This window comes from Sphaeroforma arctica (genome assembly GCF_001186125.1).
Source record: "Sphaeroforma arctica JP610 unplaced genomic scaffold supercont1.202, whole genome shotgun sequence".
NCBI lineage: Eukaryota > Ichthyosporea > Ichthyophonida > Sphaeroforma > Sphaeroforma arctica.
Window position 1 is genome coordinate 83,001 of NW_014040356.1, and position 16,783 is coordinate 99,783.

At 43.7% G+C, this 16,783-nt stretch overlaps 4 protein-coding genes across 4 annotated transcripts; 2 read left to right on the forward strand and 2 right to left on the reverse strand.

Annotated features, from left to right (window-relative positions):
• Window positions 1-3,996: 3,996 nt before the first annotated feature.
• On the reverse strand, window positions 3,997-4,634 carry SARC_03820 (hypothetical protein; the record flags this gene model as incomplete). The annotated part of the gene is made up of 2 exons (XM_014302383.1): window positions 3,997-4,245; window positions 4,278-4,634. 2 exons carry the CDS (start codon window positions 4,632-4,634, stop codon window positions 3,997-3,999), a joined length of 606 nt encoding a protein of 201 aa, XP_014157858.1.
• A 189-nt stretch (window positions 4,635-4,823) lies between these two features.
• On the reverse strand, window positions 4,824-6,015 carry SARC_03821 (hypothetical protein; the record flags this gene model as incomplete). The annotated part of the gene is made up of 2 exons (XM_014302384.1): window positions 4,824-5,009; window positions 5,854-6,015. The coding sequence occupies 2 exons, from the start codon at window positions 6,013-6,015 to the stop codon at window positions 4,824-4,826; spliced, it is 348 nt and encodes a 115-aa protein (XP_014157859.1).
• A 5,941-nt stretch (window positions 6,016-11,956) lies between these two features.
• Window positions 11,957-13,080, forward strand: SARC_03822 (hypothetical protein; the record flags this gene model as incomplete). The annotated part of the gene is made up of 3 exons (XM_014302385.1): window positions 11,957-12,215; window positions 12,291-12,561; window positions 12,597-13,080. 3 exons carry the CDS (start codon window positions 11,957-11,959, stop codon window positions 13,078-13,080), a joined length of 1,014 nt encoding a protein of 337 aa, XP_014157860.1.
• A 567-nt stretch (window positions 13,081-13,647) lies between these two features.
• On the forward strand, window positions 13,648-14,554 carry SARC_03823 (hypothetical protein; the record flags this gene model as incomplete). Its single annotated transcript, XM_014302386.1, has 3 exons — window positions 13,648-13,839; window positions 13,929-14,061; window positions 14,112-14,554. 3 exons carry the CDS (start codon window positions 13,648-13,650, stop codon window positions 14,552-14,554), a joined length of 768 nt encoding a protein of 255 aa, XP_014157861.1.
• Window positions 14,555-16,783: the final 2,229 nt, after the last annotated feature.

Here is a 16,783-nt window from a genome sequence, read left to right on the forward strand (position 1 = left end):
GAATACAATACATGGATGAATCCACCATGGCGCCTTATACATAAGGTATTGCGTAAGGTGTTGGATGACACGGCGTCCGCGACAATATGCTTACCGTTGAACACACGTGCACCGTGGTTCCCGCTACTTCTGTTGATGATTCAAGCAGACCCGTTAGTTATCCCGCGCACAGCTCACACATTCTTAAAGCACGGCTCACAGGCTTGTGGTAAGTACCCATGGGAGCACACCATCATGGTACGTATTGGCCCTTCATCTGGATACAAAGTTAATCCATCGTTCTGGTGTGACCTAAGTATGGCGATACCTGTATGTGAAGATGCCAGTACACGTTATCAAGAAGATTGGGCGCAGCCAATGAGGACTATACGGACGCGACAGATCGCCGCACAAGTTCCGGAAATATGTGCGGGTGCTACAGTGATGAATCATCAGCTAACCGTCGTGTACAGTTGACATGGCAATTTCATGAACAAGGACATCTGGCGCCGGCAGTGACGGTCCCACAGATGCGAGATGACGGGCATAATTGGGACCAAATGCTTCCAATTACGGAAGAGGTCCGTAAATTATGTCGTACAGGCTTGGGTAACGATACGATGAAGAAGGGATTTCATCCTTGAATGAATATCACCGCTCGGTACCCATGAGATCACATACAAGTGGATCTCATTCCTATGGTAGTCACATCCACTAAAGGAAACAAATTTATTCAACATGTGCTTGATGTGGCGTCGGGATACTCGATTCTGCGGACGATACCTGCGAAGGGTGTCAGTGTTTGGTGAGCATGGATTTTCTCGTAAGGTACAGAGTGACGAGGGCACCGAATTTGTGAACAATATCGTGAAATCTATCCATACCGCCCTCAGACATTGGGTGCGACAGAACGCCGACATAAAGAAATTCACAAATGTGTGCGCGCACTGTGTGTTTATTGTCCGAAGTTGTGGGATGACATTTACCGTTCACTATGCTATATCAAAACCTCAGAATATCACGGCGTCACAAGTCCGCACGTTTAGCGTGTATTTGATCGCCGACATGTTCCGTTTGCAAACATGACTAGCGTGACAGCTAAGGAATCCATGTAGATAATAAAGAGCTGGGGGCCGACGATTGAGCCTTGTAGGATGCCATTCGTTCTATGGAATAGAGACGAGAGCGTGCCGCGGTATGTCACTCGGGTAGGGACCCTCCCAAACAGCGCGAGGAGGCAGTTGATCCAGTTTTCGGGCATTCCAGCGTGACGCAGAAGTACCCATAGGCGTGGGAGAGCGACCTTGTCGTATGCCTTGGTTATGTCCAGACAGACGTCGTTCCACTCCTCTTCTGACTGTGTCTCAGATTCCATCTCCAGCCCTTCTTAGATGACATTGACGCGTGGGGACGCAAATCAGGCCTCGAACAGGGTGTCATTAAACCCCGAGTACGATCTACCAACTTGCGACACGCGGCGCCAACCCTCCGTATAAATGGTGAGCTTATCACGCCGACGCTTGCAGACGCACATTGGAACACACGTTACCTCCCCCTGAAGATGGCGCCCAGACATGCCAAACCGAAACACTCCAAATATCTGGGGTTCCCACTCTCTCACGGAGTACCAGGAATCAACCTCGCCAGACATATGGAATCTCTGGTTGCAGCATTGTCACTGGGTATCGCCTCTTTTCGCGCTTATGGCTTCCATGGCTTCAGCTGGCGATACCCCGCAACCGACTGGTGATGTTCGAAACATTCATCCTATCCACGGCTACATGTGGGGTGAACATTATTGCCTGGGCTCCGCCTATATGGAAAGATGCGTTGGACCCCCTGTTCGAGCGCTTTAACTCAGCACTCATCCAAGCAGCAGCCATCATCACGGGCACTAAATACCCTCGGTTTCCCAAACATCAAACAAACTTACTTCACTTTTGCGGCCTGCTCCCCGCGCGACCATTTGCAGACTACTTCGGAGGTTGCCTGGGAATACAACTCGACTCAATGGTCAGCACCAATCCACTTACTCCTCTGACGCAGCCCGTCTGAGCACACGACAAACCATCACTGCGCTTCCCGTACAGTATCTATGCTCACCTGAAAACTGTATACAAAACCACGGGCGGGCGTACACCCGACCATGTAGCCCTCCGCCAACGCTGTGACGACATCAGGAAGAACTCAACAAAACGTTGGTTCAACAAAGAGATCGCGGCAATGGCCCGGCGCCAATACTACTACCAACTGATTATGGGTAAACCGCCAACCTCAAACTAAGACACAGCCAGACACGACAGCTTCAATCGCTGTTTTGAGTCTGCACCCATCCGGCTCTGTGCTATGATTGTAACGAATACGTACATGTTCACATTGCTCAACTACCGCACCGACGGTTGTCTCTGCCCTGTCTGCCCCGGTAGCCACAAATTCACTACCAGCCACTTTATCTGTATCCAACAACTGATTCGACGCATCCTGGTAGGCCTGAAACTGCCGCCCATTGGCCTAGACCTCCTTCAGAAATTACAGGAGTGCCACGACTACCACGGTATCTGGACCCTCCACGAACACCTTGGATCTTTTCTCCAGCATGTTAAAGAACCACCGTACCCTCACCCGTCCCTGACACATCTACAGATGTTCCCCATACCCCGGCTAATCACGCTGTTGAAGTACTACTTCCAAATTTCGGTTCAAACCAAATCATCGCGCTTGTTGGTTCCGCCTGTGATACTTCTGATCCAGGCCAGCCAACACATACCGAATTCATCCGTGGTCTGGTGCGGCATTGGCTTACCCCCATCCTCGCTCCTCGACTGGATTATGACGGATAACCTGGTCCTTCTCGGTATTTCGTACTCTGCACTAACCCATTCCGCCGCACTACACGGCGCAGACCCGATCCGTACCACAGAGGTGGGTACTCTACTTAGTAGGTCAGCAAGCGAATATATGGAACATTCGATTCTAACAGTGTTTTGTCAGCACCGGCTCGAATTGACTCAGCGCATATCTTCTATTGTCGACTCACTTGGCCCAAGCTTCAAACGGGAATTTACTGACCATTTCTTCCCATCAATCTTTCCTGAACCACTACAGCGACTATGAAAGCCATACCATATGTTCATACATTGTAACATACATACTTGTCATTTTTGAAATAAAACAAGAAGCTGTGATACCGTTGCTTGGTCCCTACGTGATTCACAGTCGAGAGAATCAGAGTTTCCATCTGCGAGTAAAGGATGGCACTAAGCCGCCTGAGCTCAGGGACCGACCAGTTAATATTGAGATAGTTAGGCTGGTACATCGGACTACGGAGCCACCATTGGATGAGTCTCTATGGAGAGAGGGTGGCTCGACATTTCGACACATCATCTTCTACCGACTTAATAAGGCGACTAAGCAATCGGAATACTTTATACGTTGGTTGGAAGGATGTAGCCGGATGTCGAAAGCGGATCCAAACGCGTGAGAGTCGACGACAACGACGTTTGGTACAAGGATAGAGCAGCCTGGGCCGATGGTATGTCTGGCCGGGGTTGCGTCTTTGCTGCATGCTTGGGTGATGAAAGCACACTCGTATACCCGATATCAGGCATTAAAGGATTAACATTGTTTCAATAAAATAATTATACATATATTAGACAATTAGTATTAACCTATGCAATATACACGAGTTGCACAGATCACTATTGAAAAACAAATCGAAAGTTACTGATTTATTTACGTTATTTCCCACAATTCCCGTCCAAACGCCAAAACACTTTAAAATTTGTCCAAACGCGAACTCGCCTTCTTTTTTTACATTAACGTTAGTGTGGGATCAAAAGTCGATTCGAGTCCCACATAATTTCATTGTTTGCACAAAGACCGTCTTAATTTATATACACGCCCCCTAAATGTTACGACATTTAGCATTTTCCTGATTTGACACCCTGTTTTCTCACCCCACCCAAAGCCCGACCACGTCCCATTCCCATTTTTTTTTTGTAAATGTTACGACATTTTCTAAATCCCCTTAAAAAATTGCTCCAGCTGCTCCGAGTCCATGTTTTCCGAAAAATCGAATGGGGGGCTCTGGGACTCTGGGGCGTGATATTGATACTCCTCAATCATCATCGAGACATGCGGCCTCTCACTGTACAGGTTAACGAAATCAACTTCATTTTTGGACCACTCGAAATGTTGTGTGTCCGCAGCCAGAACAAAGTCATGTGAATCGTTTTCGGGGCGCGACTCTCGTGCCTCAACGTGCTTCTCCAACAGTTCGTCGGAAAACTGGTATAAACACGCATCGCAAACCCTAGGTTGTCCTCATCGTGTTCGTAGTGAAATTTTGTTCCCCGGGGCACAATGACCTCGGTCAATTCCCGGAAGGTGGCGTCAACGAGAACTGGTGTGACCGCCGGAATTGTCAGAGACATTAAGCAACATTTTTTGTCGGCAAACATAGGAATAAAATTCGGGTTCTTGTTGAGCGTAAAGGACTTGGTCGATTTGGACGGCTGGCTGTCATACACATCCTGTCGTCGTGTGAATCGGTAGACTGTCACATCTTCCCGCAGCGAGGGTGCACGATTCCACATGCGGTCCAGTGCGTTTGAAATCTTGGTCCGCGCTAGACATAACACGTCGTCATCAGACATATCATCGTCATTCAAATCCCCAAATAATTCCGGGCATCCCGAATATTATAACTGGAAAAAATATTGTGGCCTCCGAACGAACGCCAGTATAACATTGTTTCTTCCGTCCACACATGCCTGGACCTGATGGCGAGCCGCTCAGACGATGTCAACATTTCCTTTATGTATAGGATAAATAAAAATATATATTTATTCCCATTCGTAGTCGGCTTGACCCAATTTCATGACCTGGTACATTTCTCGGAACAGATCGAGTACTGCGCCCTGATTCTGACCATTCCAAGTACGCGTGAACCGTGTGGGTGTCCATTGTCGGATTACTGAGTCGTGCAAGAAACAAAACGAGCGTAAACAGGTTACAGTTTCCCGTCGGGTCTGTAAGCCGGTCACGGACAAAGAGGTCGAATGGTTTCATGTGGAAAAGCAATTCACTCCTTTGGACACATGAATCATTACACACCTCCCGTGTGGGTACAAATCGAAAAGATGTACCAAAATATTCATTGTATTTTTCCGTGAGCATCAAACCAAATTTATCGCGAAGTCTATTAAAAACGTTTACTGTTTCTCCTATGGAATCTATTGCTTCAATTGTCTCATTTTCAAAGTCTACAATCATAGGCATCACATGTCCGCTTGTCCTCGTGGACGGACCAGTTCTCAAAACGCGTCGTACATTTGGCTTTGTCAAGTTTCCGAATAACGGACGGATTTTCCTCTGCACAATCCTCTTCATCATAGATTTCTAAAAATACTACGATGATTGTACAGACACTGGGAAAGTCACGAAACAGGATTAGAATGTAGTCGTCCATAAAATACATGGAAACCAGTCTATGGTAGAGGAACGGGTTGTCGAATACGGTCGCATCGTCATCCATAAAATACTTTGGCATACATAGCGTCCCATGTTCCGGGATTGTGTATTGTTTCAGCTCCATCGTCCATTGTTTTTCAAGTCTATAGTCATCATCACAGAGAAGACGATACTCGAGTAAGTCGAATGGTCGCCCCATGGTGAGTTTGACATTGTCCCTCAAACCCTCGAAATCGTTTGTATCAAAGCGTTTGCACGCATTGGTAGACACGTTGTAGTAGTGCGTGTCGTTTTGAATAGTGCGATTTCAGTAGCACAATTATTTGATGTATCCAAAATTTGGTTGTATTTTTCAACAAACGGACGATAGACCGTTTCCCACTGTGGACTACGTGATATTACCGAATTACGATCCATAAGCTGGTACTCGATAGTTGGTGTGGGTTTCCCCTCATCAACGCTACACGATTTCGTACACATGTAACGAGTCTCCAGCAGCACTTCTGGACGTCCACGTGTAGCCTCAATGTTTAACATGAATGTTTCGTCGTACTTGCGTGACATTACGTTAATACATTTTCTATCGTGTATACTATATATGCAAGGGTCTTTCTTGAACACTCTTCTGAATTCTCGAGCCACCAATAATATGAACTTTCAAGTATCCGGTTCTATTCTATCAAAAAAAATAAATTTGTATCGTTTAAAGAATTTCTCGGTCTCGTCCTGTTCTCTCACCGACGGCTTTACCGACCTGGGTGTGTCATCTACAACTCGCGGCACGGGGGGTTTACATGTGTAACTGGTATGGGTACACTGCTACTATCGCCCGTGCACTTGTTGCGAGTCGCCAGCAACTCTTCTGGTCGTCCGCGCGTATCCATGATGTTATTTTTTACTGCATTATGACAGTCTAATGTGTTGTTTTTGATGGATTTTTTGTCACGAATACTATAGATGCAAATATCATTCGCGAACGCATTGGTGAATTTGTTACACACATCTACTGCAAACGACCGTAGTCTCGGTTTCCTTTGATCAATATCCCTATATATTATCAGGAATTTCTTGATATTGTCCTTATCTTTGGCCGATGGCTTTACCGACCCGGGTGTGTCATCTGCAACTCGCGGCACGGGTGGGTTCACATCGTAGCTGGTACTACCACATGCTTGGGCTTGGAATGTACAAACCGCAGTGTAGGGGGGCTCACCTGCGGGTCACCCGTGCTCCTGTCGCGAGTCGCCAATAGATCACCCGGATTACCGACAGTGTCTTGAATGTTGGCTTTAATTGTACTAAAGTACTCGTCTGCCGCACGTTCGATGTATTTTTTGTTACGAATACTATAGACGTACGTGTCGTCCGTGAACGTGTCGGCGAAGAGGTCGAAAATACCGGAAACGTATTCACCCACACTCTCTGCCCTCATTTCGATTTCATGGTATTTTTCCACGAATATGTCGGTGTCCTTTACATATATTGACGGATTGACTAACCTGGACACCTCATACATATGTATTTATGTATGTGTATTTTATACTACACATCAGGGTTCTTATGGTCGCTGGATGACTTCTACCTAACCACGACTAGCCTGTTTGTGATGGAGACCACCAACAACAACTATAACAACGCACTGACACACACCATCACCCACAAGTTCGTGACGTGTTAGATCAAAGGTACTGTGGCCAATCTCTTGGTTGAAGACCCTGAGGAGTGGTCTGAGATATTTGGTATGTGAGTGAGTGGTTGTATATATGTGTGTGTGAGTGATTGGTTATATATGTGTGTGAGAGAGTGAGTGGTTGTATATGTGTGTGAGAGAGTGAGTGGTTGTATATATATATATGTGTGTGTGAGTGGTTGTATATATGTGTGCGAGAGTGAGTGCTTGTATATATGTATGTGTGAGTGAGTGTCTGTATATATGTATGTGTGAGTGAGTGTCTGTATGTTTTTATTTTCGGGTGAGTGTTTGTATACTTTCTATACGTTGTAGAGCCATGTGGGGTGTATAGTGGTGTTTGGTAGTTATCCTATTTTGGGCGGAACTACATAGTTGCATGCAGTCCGTTCGAACTCCGCCATACAACTAGTACATATGCAGGTATCTTTATTCGCCATTATACCTATTGAACACTCCAACACGCCCATATAACGACACTGTTTACACAATATGTCAGTACCTCACACGTGCTCTGTTTTCACGCACCTGCTACAGGAATCCACAACTCAGCCACGTACGACAGTCAGTGGATGGTACTCGATCTCAACCAGTTCACTGCGGGATACCGGTCTCCCTGATACAAAGACCTTGTCCGCACACCCCCTCTGCGAAGCACGGATTGCTATCTGTCTGTTTTTCAAAACAAGTATCCATGTACAGCTTTTTTACATTTTTCTCAATGGCTTCGATATGCTGTGAGATTGAAGCGCGACATGCAGTGCCGAAATATCTAGAACCGAAATTAATTCCGTACATGATGTCTAAACGGGAGTCAACATGGTCGCAGCAAAAATTGTGACCAATCTCGTGGGCCAGTAACGACACTATACCATACGTGCTCTTTGTCAACGGTGATACGATAGCGGAGTTACTGGATTTTCTACACGCCCCTCCAAAATACGCACTTCTCTACTTTTGTCAGTGCCGTGGAACTTACCTTGCAGAACGAATTTTGGACTTTTGAGGGCAGAAATCGACATACTCGCCCATTTCTAAGACTCGTGATGTCATCCGATTTTCGAAATTGGTTTCCCATCCTGTTGAAAAGTGTAAATAAGTGTGTGGAATAAATGATAAACACAAAATTACACCTCGTTGTCGCTTACATACACATCTCCTAGGCAGTGCAACACACGCAACCAAGCCGTCCCCATCAAAGAGAGCGCAACATCTGACTGGTGGCAGGGGTGAAAGGCACTCTTTACGCGGTCCAGATAATAGATTTACAACAGTAACAGAGGACCAAGATTATACACCAGAGAGTGAAATAGAATCTTGGCAGAATTCACCATATACATCTCACCGTCGGGTACCCAAGAATATGTACGATATAGTTACATCTGAGATGTCTAGTAAAAGCTAAACTATTCACCGCCATACCCAATGTTTTGAATTAAAAAATTTAAAAAATGATTATCCCTATGTAGTAGTAGACTGAAATATTTTTGTAAAAAAAGTAAAATAATCTCACACTTCTGAAATCTGAAGTTCTGTCACGCAGAATTAATTATGTTTCCGTTTTTGTTCTTGTTTGTTTGTTTTTTTTAAACAAAACAATAACAATAGTTAGGTATAAAAGAACTTAAATATTTATTTACATACCTCCTCGCATAGCCTGATGTGTTTTTCTATACCTTTTTCAATTACCAAAAAAAAAACTGTTTTTGTTTTTGACTTTATATGAGGTCCAGTCGGCAGTCGGCCACTGGTCACTCGCCAGTACCCACTGTCCCCAGTCCTCTCTACTAGAGAGAGTCCCCAACTCCCACCAGCCGGTAACTGCTATCGCCCATCATAAGCCATCAGGGCCATGCCACAGGCCATTTCACAGATTGAAAAAAATAATACTTGTAGCCTTTTAGGCATCAACATTCAACAATAAAATAGTTTTAAAAAACCGAGAGAAGGCTATTCAGCGGTGGCTGCTGTGCTGCAAATGGTACGCTCTAGAGTAAGGTATCTAGTAGATTCAGCTCCTTATTTAGGTTGTAGAGTCCTGTCGAGTCTCGAGTCGTTGAGAGTCGAGAGTACTCGAGTCTTCTTTTTATTAAACATAATTACGAAAAGTTGTGACTTTTCTTTTTAAAAATGAGAATAGCGCTGTCTAAGACTGCCGCGAAGGTAAGTGAGACGTGAGTATCTCAGGGAATGAATTCGAAAGTCGACATTTGAAACTTGAAAGTTTTGAAACAGCAAAACTCATTTTCAGAAGGCTAAACACATCCAACTATTGAGAACTATTTATTTTAGAGTAGTTCAGCAAACAATACTTGAAAAAATAAATAGAATGTAGACTCAGGAGGAAATCTTGGAGGTCCAGATTCCAGAGTCTGGAGTCCATACTTTAAGTGATGTATATATAATTATATATATATTTAAAATTATTTATATATATGTTATTTCTGTACACTCGAGTGTCTTAGACTTTAGAGTGGGCGAATCTACTAGAGTCAGAGTCAGAGAGTAGAGAATAGTAGCAGTGTAGCACGCATCTAATTAGTAATTATAGTTGCGCATTTATTTGTTGATACATTTAATTCTTGTTTTGTTTTCAAAAAACCAAACCAATAAAACAGAACAAAGAAAACATCTTTTATATATATATATATATATATTATTTTTTTTTTTTACATATGTCTGTCGGAATTCTGAAATGTTTGTTGTGCATTTTTTATCAAATATTTAGCATTTTTTTTTTACATGACAGTCAAACATCGATTGTTGTCCAGCACCCGTTTTCAGCAACAATTTGGTCAATAATCGGAGTGGACCCAAGACCCATCAAGCACAGGCCTTAGGCTCTATTTCAGGGCAAAATACTTACTCCATTCGACATGCATTTTAATTTCTTATTGTTCACTAATAAGCAGCAAAAATTCAAATTATATTTTATATTTAGTAGAATCTACTATAGCCAACAGGTTTCACTAGAATCTTCTATAGAAGTGTTTATAGCTTATTAGATTGATTGTTACAGTTGTTCAATTCTGCAATGGAGGTGGTGGCTTGCATGTTTGTTGTCTTGAAGCTTCACTGAAGCTCGAAACAAGAAGTGCAGTTATATTTACCAACTGTGAATATCGGTCTCAGGGATAATGAATAATATTGTCCCTAAGGTGGTGCTAAGGTCTTAGAGTAATTAGAGGCTTAAAAGTAGACTTTGAAGTTCAATGACATCAAAGTAAATTAAACAAAACTAGTACTTTATTAAAGTCAGGTATACCTCGTGAAAACAGCATTACTCTGAGGGATTATGAGACGGAGACATTGCCTATGTAGAATCCTCTCCGTACTGTTTCCGCCGAAGGGATTTTATTTAACTTTTCGTTGTTCGCTAGTCGAAACTATCATTCTGTCTCGTTCGAATCTGATAGACTCTTAAAATCTTACCATTCGATAGAGATAATCAGTGAGTGGATATGCATTCACAACAAACCAATACAATTAATGACGATATCGAAGGTGGATAACTAACCATGATATCTCGCTTTTTCTGTTGGAGCAAGGATACCAATAAATTCGGCTGTACTTCCATCACAGCTAAACACTGTGACAGGGTTTTCTACCACTGTAGAAATACGATCTCCGGTCTAAGTCTTAAATATCAAAATCAAATAGGATTTTAGTTACTGAGATTAGATACCATTTACGTTGGATGCATAATAATATATTTCACGCCTCGAAACACTTCTCCAATCAAACTAACCAACTTAATATATCTAAGTCCAACCTAAGAAAAATAAAAAGTAAAAGAAAAGAACCACAAGGCTGGTGCAGTTAAATGTCTGTGTTGATTCCGCCTAAGATACTTCTAATACAGGCAAACCAGCACATACCGAGTGCATCCGTGGGGGGGGGTACCTTCGGTCTGTTCATGGACCCCATCCGAAACTCTGATCGTACCGACAACGTGCTGTACTACGATGTTACCCTCAAAGGAATCGTGTACGGTGCACTACTCAACGAGACAACCGATGGAGCCTCGTGTAGTTCGTGCATGCCGCTGGACGTTCTCAACAACCAGTACGGTCACGGGGTGAGATTGTGCCTTCAGCCAAGGTCGCATGCATCGGCTGCAACTACGGAAACAGCGGATCGTCGTCATCGGATCTTTAAGCCTCGTACTTTTCTTCGGGCGCAGAGGTCGCCAAGTCAATCACGGTGTTCGGTGCAATTGCGTTGGTCCTTGTGATGGCCGCCATGGCCATGTTCTAGATTTGGTTTTGGACGAGCTAACTAGCTAAAGAGCAAAATCGAGGCCTTTTCGTTGAATAAAAGTCGATTTCAAAAAAAACAAAAAACAAGTGTTAAACATTTTGAATAGAATAGAAACGATCTGGGTCATAGTTTTACTTTTCGTATCGCTCGCTGTTGGGATAATCATTACAGTAGTATTGTTGACTAGCAGTAACACTGTAGACACGCACGTGCCACAAATGGAGGGTGGCTACTCTGACAATGATCCTATAGTAGACGATTTCGACGACTTTGTGCCGCCAAGTTCGGGGCCATGAAATTCGGTGGCGGCAATTGCGTTGGTCCTTGTGATGGCCGCCATGGCCATGTTCTAGATTTGGGTTTGGACGAGCTAGCTAGCTAAAGAGCAAAATCGAGGCCTTTTCGTTGAATAAAAGTCGATTTCAAAAAAAAACCAAAGTGTTAAACATTTTGAATAGAATAGAAACGATCTGGGTCATAGTTTTACTTTTCGTATCGCTCGCTGTTGGGATAATCATTACAGTAGTATTGTTGACTAGCAGTAACACTGTAGACATGCACGTGCCACAAATGGAGGGTGGCTACTCTGACAATGATCCTATAGTAGACGATTTCGACGACTTTGTGTCGCCAAGTTCAGGGCCATGGAATTCGGTGGCGGTGCAGAATCGTACGGTGACCGATACTATGCCCATGAGTGGACTGACAAAGGGGGGCAGGCTGCACTACATTCGCCTGTACGCCGATAATTGCTACAATGGAACTGACGTGACGTTTGATAAGCTCGACAAGGACTTTGAAAATCTGGAGCCGGGTGTGAATGCAATTGTGTGCCTATACTTTGTGGACGGTCCGGACCGGAACAAGACGTCCTCGTAGGCGACAACAGGGGATGAAAAGGGCACAAACGACTGGAGCGACCCCAACATGATGGAAATGGTGCCAGAACTGTTTGAAAATCTGACTACGCATTTGCGCGCCGAAAAGAGGTGGCTGCAGCTGGGGTTTGGGTTCTGGAGCAATTTCCACGTGTCTAGAATTACCATGAAGCCGGGCGTGAACTTTCCCACCGCGGAGCAGATCGACACGCTGTTTAGTATTGTCAAGGCCCACCGAGGTACGCTGCAGGTCGCGGTGAGTGTTGGGGTCGGGGATGACGAGTACCAACTGAACGACAGTTTCCGAGCGGACACAGGGGGTACGATTCCGCGTACGAAACCAAGCTGTACAATGGGTGCAATTACGACGAGCGCGTGTATACGATGAAGGGCGGTGAGTTCTCAAACGGCGAGGGTACACTGGACTCAATTATGGACATGACGAAACAGCTGATGAAGAAACGGGCGATGCACTACATTATGCCAAACGGGACTTCGGAAATCATGTCGTCTAGTAGTAGCAAGGTCCAAGAACTTTCGGCGTATATGGGCTACCGCCTTAAGGTCGCGTCCGTGGACACGATTAGCGATGGATACACGCGACTGATGGTTACGAATGTTGGGATTGGGCCGACGCTGTACGACCTCAATGTTGTGCACGAGAATGTCACGTTTGAGCCGGCCCTAGTCCGACTAAATCCGGGGGCGAGCAGGTATGTGTATGGTAAGATTATTGTGGGTGACAATGCGTCGTTTGAGGCGGAGGGGTCAAGATATTTGGGAGGCGTCAAGCTCTTATAACCTCAATAATCGAACCATGCAGTAAATACTGTGGCTGAGCGATTACTGTTTTATCGTAAACGCGATTACTGTTTTATCGTAATGTAAACTTCGATGTATGTAAACTTCGATGGAAATTACTAGGTTTCAAACTATATTAAACTAAAATACAATTTAGTTTGAAACCTAGTAATTTCCATCGAAGTTTACACATTTTTCAGTTAATGTATTAACGTGACTTACGTTATTATGTCTATCTACAAATTAGGCATGTGGTCATGAACACTTAGTACTTCTAGTGAAAATTATTCAACAAAGAACAGCTAGAGGTACGCCTTGTGTGATTGAGGATATTTAGGCTCTTAACAAGAGGCAGTCCCGATCATTTTCTTACACAAGCTACCACTGCTAAATCCTAACTGACTAAATTGTATTTTAGTTTAATATAGTTTGAAACCTAGTAATTTCCATCGAAGTTTACAGTAGGGGGACGTAGGGGGGATATTGTTTAGCAGGAAGTTACAAAAACAAAAAATCGAAAAGCGTTCGGGGTTACAGAAAGCCTTATTGTTTAACATGTCAACAACAATGGAGCACCCTACTACTGATGAATCTTGGTGCATCGTCGAGAACTGTCCAGCACAGATCGATACCGAGGCCAATGATATCATAGGGATTTCTTCAATCCACGTCGTTGGAGATCGGACAGTGGCAGGTACATTCTTGATAGGTGTTGCGAATACACAGACGGTCTACAATTCTATTCCAAATGAATACCGGGTGAAAATCAATATCAACAGCACTGGTTTGTTTACATCGACACTACGGGAATCATGATGTATCTCATGTCCTCGACCACATATATCCAGTGGACCATGAACATTGGCACAGCCTACTCCACAAGTGACGTTGCGAAGATCCGGGATCTCGTAAAGCCGGTGCTTCAGGCGACTCTGGGGTCCAGAGGCATCTCAACGATTGATAGTGGCATCATGTCTACAAGTATGGCAACATCCACCGCCGAATGGTCGAACATAGTGTCTCATTCAAAGATGCGGATCTTAAATATGCCGTGTACATTGTGTTACACATGACCAGTACAGCGGAGCGGGCAGTCTCCTCGCTGATCAGTAGTCACTCGGCAGCGACAAGGTTTGCGATGAACAAGTACCGTGAGATTTTCTCCGTACCTGCCGCTATGGCAAAGTCCCTGCTTGACGAGATTGTCCAAACCTGTCACCAGGTCTCGGCTGGTGGATTCGTGGAGGAGCAGCGGCTGGCGGCTGAGTTGGAAAGAATTAAAGAAGTATCATCGTGGACAACAAGTTGCATGAGAAGACGCGAGCCACGGTCGGCCCTACGTGCTTCAGAAGAAGCACGTAAGGCTGCGGAGGATGTACGCTTAGACCTGAGCCAGAGACTCGCATCGTCACAAGCGCAGCTCATTGAGCTTGCCATGCTGGCCCCGGCTCGCAAGCGGGTTAAAAACTACTAAAAGGGATTTTTGAAACAATTTTTTGAAGTCAAATTTTGATCCTCAGTCTCTGGTCAAGTTTCCGGGGCTTAGAATTTGAAACAGGTTTTGAAACAGTTTTTGAAACAGTTTTTGAAGCAATATTTTGAAGTCAAATTTTGATCCTCAGTCTCTGGTCAAGCTTCCGGGGCTCAGAATTTGAAACAGTTTTTGAAACAGTTTTTGAAGCAATTTTTCAAAGTCAAATTTTGATCCTCAGTTCCCGGGGCTCAGAATTTGAAATATTTTTCGAAGAAATTTGTTTTGAAACAGTTTTTCAAGAAAGTCTGCATAAAAATATGGTAGTTTCCAGTTTGGTAAAAAATATATGGCATTTTCGCGTTTGAAAAAAAGAAGGGGTTTTTTTACGTCAAAACAAGGCAGATCCGACCAAAGCATGCCGGATCACGATGAATCGTAGCAAAGTAACAGCCTCAATTTTGGCCTTCAAACCGACTAGTCTCTCCGAGTCTCGGTGTCACCGCTTTATACGTACACCATAATCCACACCACGATCAACAAGGTGCATGCCACTTCTCTTCACATAGCATGCACAATCTTGTTTCAGCTTTGGGTACGATAGTTGTTTTGCACTTGGTGCAACTAAAGTCTGGAAGTCGTGGCACTCCTGTAATTGCTGAAGGAGGTCAGGGCCAATGGGTGGCAGTTTCGGGCCTACCAGGATGTGTCGAATCAGTTGTTGGATGCAGGTAAAGTGGCTGGTAGTGAACTTGTGGCTACCTGGGCAGACAGGGCAGAGACAGCCGTCGGTGCGGTAGTCGAGCATTCTGAACATGTACGTATTCGTTACAATCATAGCAAAGAGCCGGATTGGTGTAGACTCGAAAGCGATTGAAGCTGTCGTGTCTGGCTGTGTCTCGGTTTGAGGTTGGCGGTTTACCCATAACAGTTGGTAGTAGTATTGGCGCCGGGCCATTGCCGCGATCTCCTTGTTGGACCAACGTTTTGTTGAGTTCTTCCTGACATAGTGAGATAGAAATTTACTAATAAAGGCCCATAACTTAATAAGTTAATCAACTATTTGAAATTGAAGAACTAAACTTTATTTAATATTTGCCTTGAAATGTATAATAAATTTTTGATGTGAAAAGTGAAAATATGGTTTGAGCGGATCCAAGATAATTTGTTGTCTACGATATGTAAAACCTAGCCTAGATTGTGAAAAACCCAGTTTGGCATATTCCATAGATGAGTCATGTTTAGGCAGGCTCAATACTACAGGCTACAGGCCTACAGCCCCTACTTCTTATTCTTCTTTCTCAGTGACCTAATTTTACAAATGTCGCTTTCACAGTCCCCGCGGCGTCCCAGCCGTATTTTATCAAAATATCCATCTGGGTAAAGCTCAAAATTCTTTTTCTATCTACGAAAAATAAGAAGAGCAAAAAGAAACAACAGGAAATTATAAAATAAAAAAAGTTAAAACGAAAATGGAAAATCCAGCAACAAGAATGCAGATCGGGAGATCCAAGATCCATGTGTGGATATAAAATTCGGATCATCGAACACTGTTCTTTTTCAAAAGAATTGTTTAAAAAGATAAAAACATCCCACTAATACTATATATTGGTTTTGTTTTAAATTTAAATACATGTCGAATGGAGCCAGTATTTTGCACTGAAATAGAGCCTAATGGCCGTGCATGTATGAATATTGGGTCTTGAGCCCTTTACTGTAACACATACCAGTTTTGTCCACTCCGATTATTGATCAAATTGTTGCTGAAAACGGGTGCTGGACAATAATCGAGGTTGTTCCGTACATCTAAAAAAAGATGCTAAAAATTTAATAAAAATTTGCACGACAAGCATTTTGGAATTCCGACAGACATAGGTATAAAATAATAATATAAAAAAGATGTTTTCTATGTAGTGTTTTATTGGTTTGTTTTTAGTGCTTTTAGAAAAAGAGTGAAGGCGGTGTGACCGTGTGTCATGTGACCCGTGCCACGTGCGACGGTGACTATGAGTGTGAGCCTGTGATGAGGCTTAAATAATTCAGACTTCCAAAGTTCCAAGGGCTATGCCGGGATTGCCCGCAAAGGTTTTAAAAAAAGTTCGAAAATGAAAAAAAAAATGCCGTACATATGTACAACGTATTTATTTAAATATATTTGTTTTAAAAATACATAGAGCTGTCCGCTATAGAAATGAAAAGAATATAAGTATACAACTATAGCCTAATTAGGGA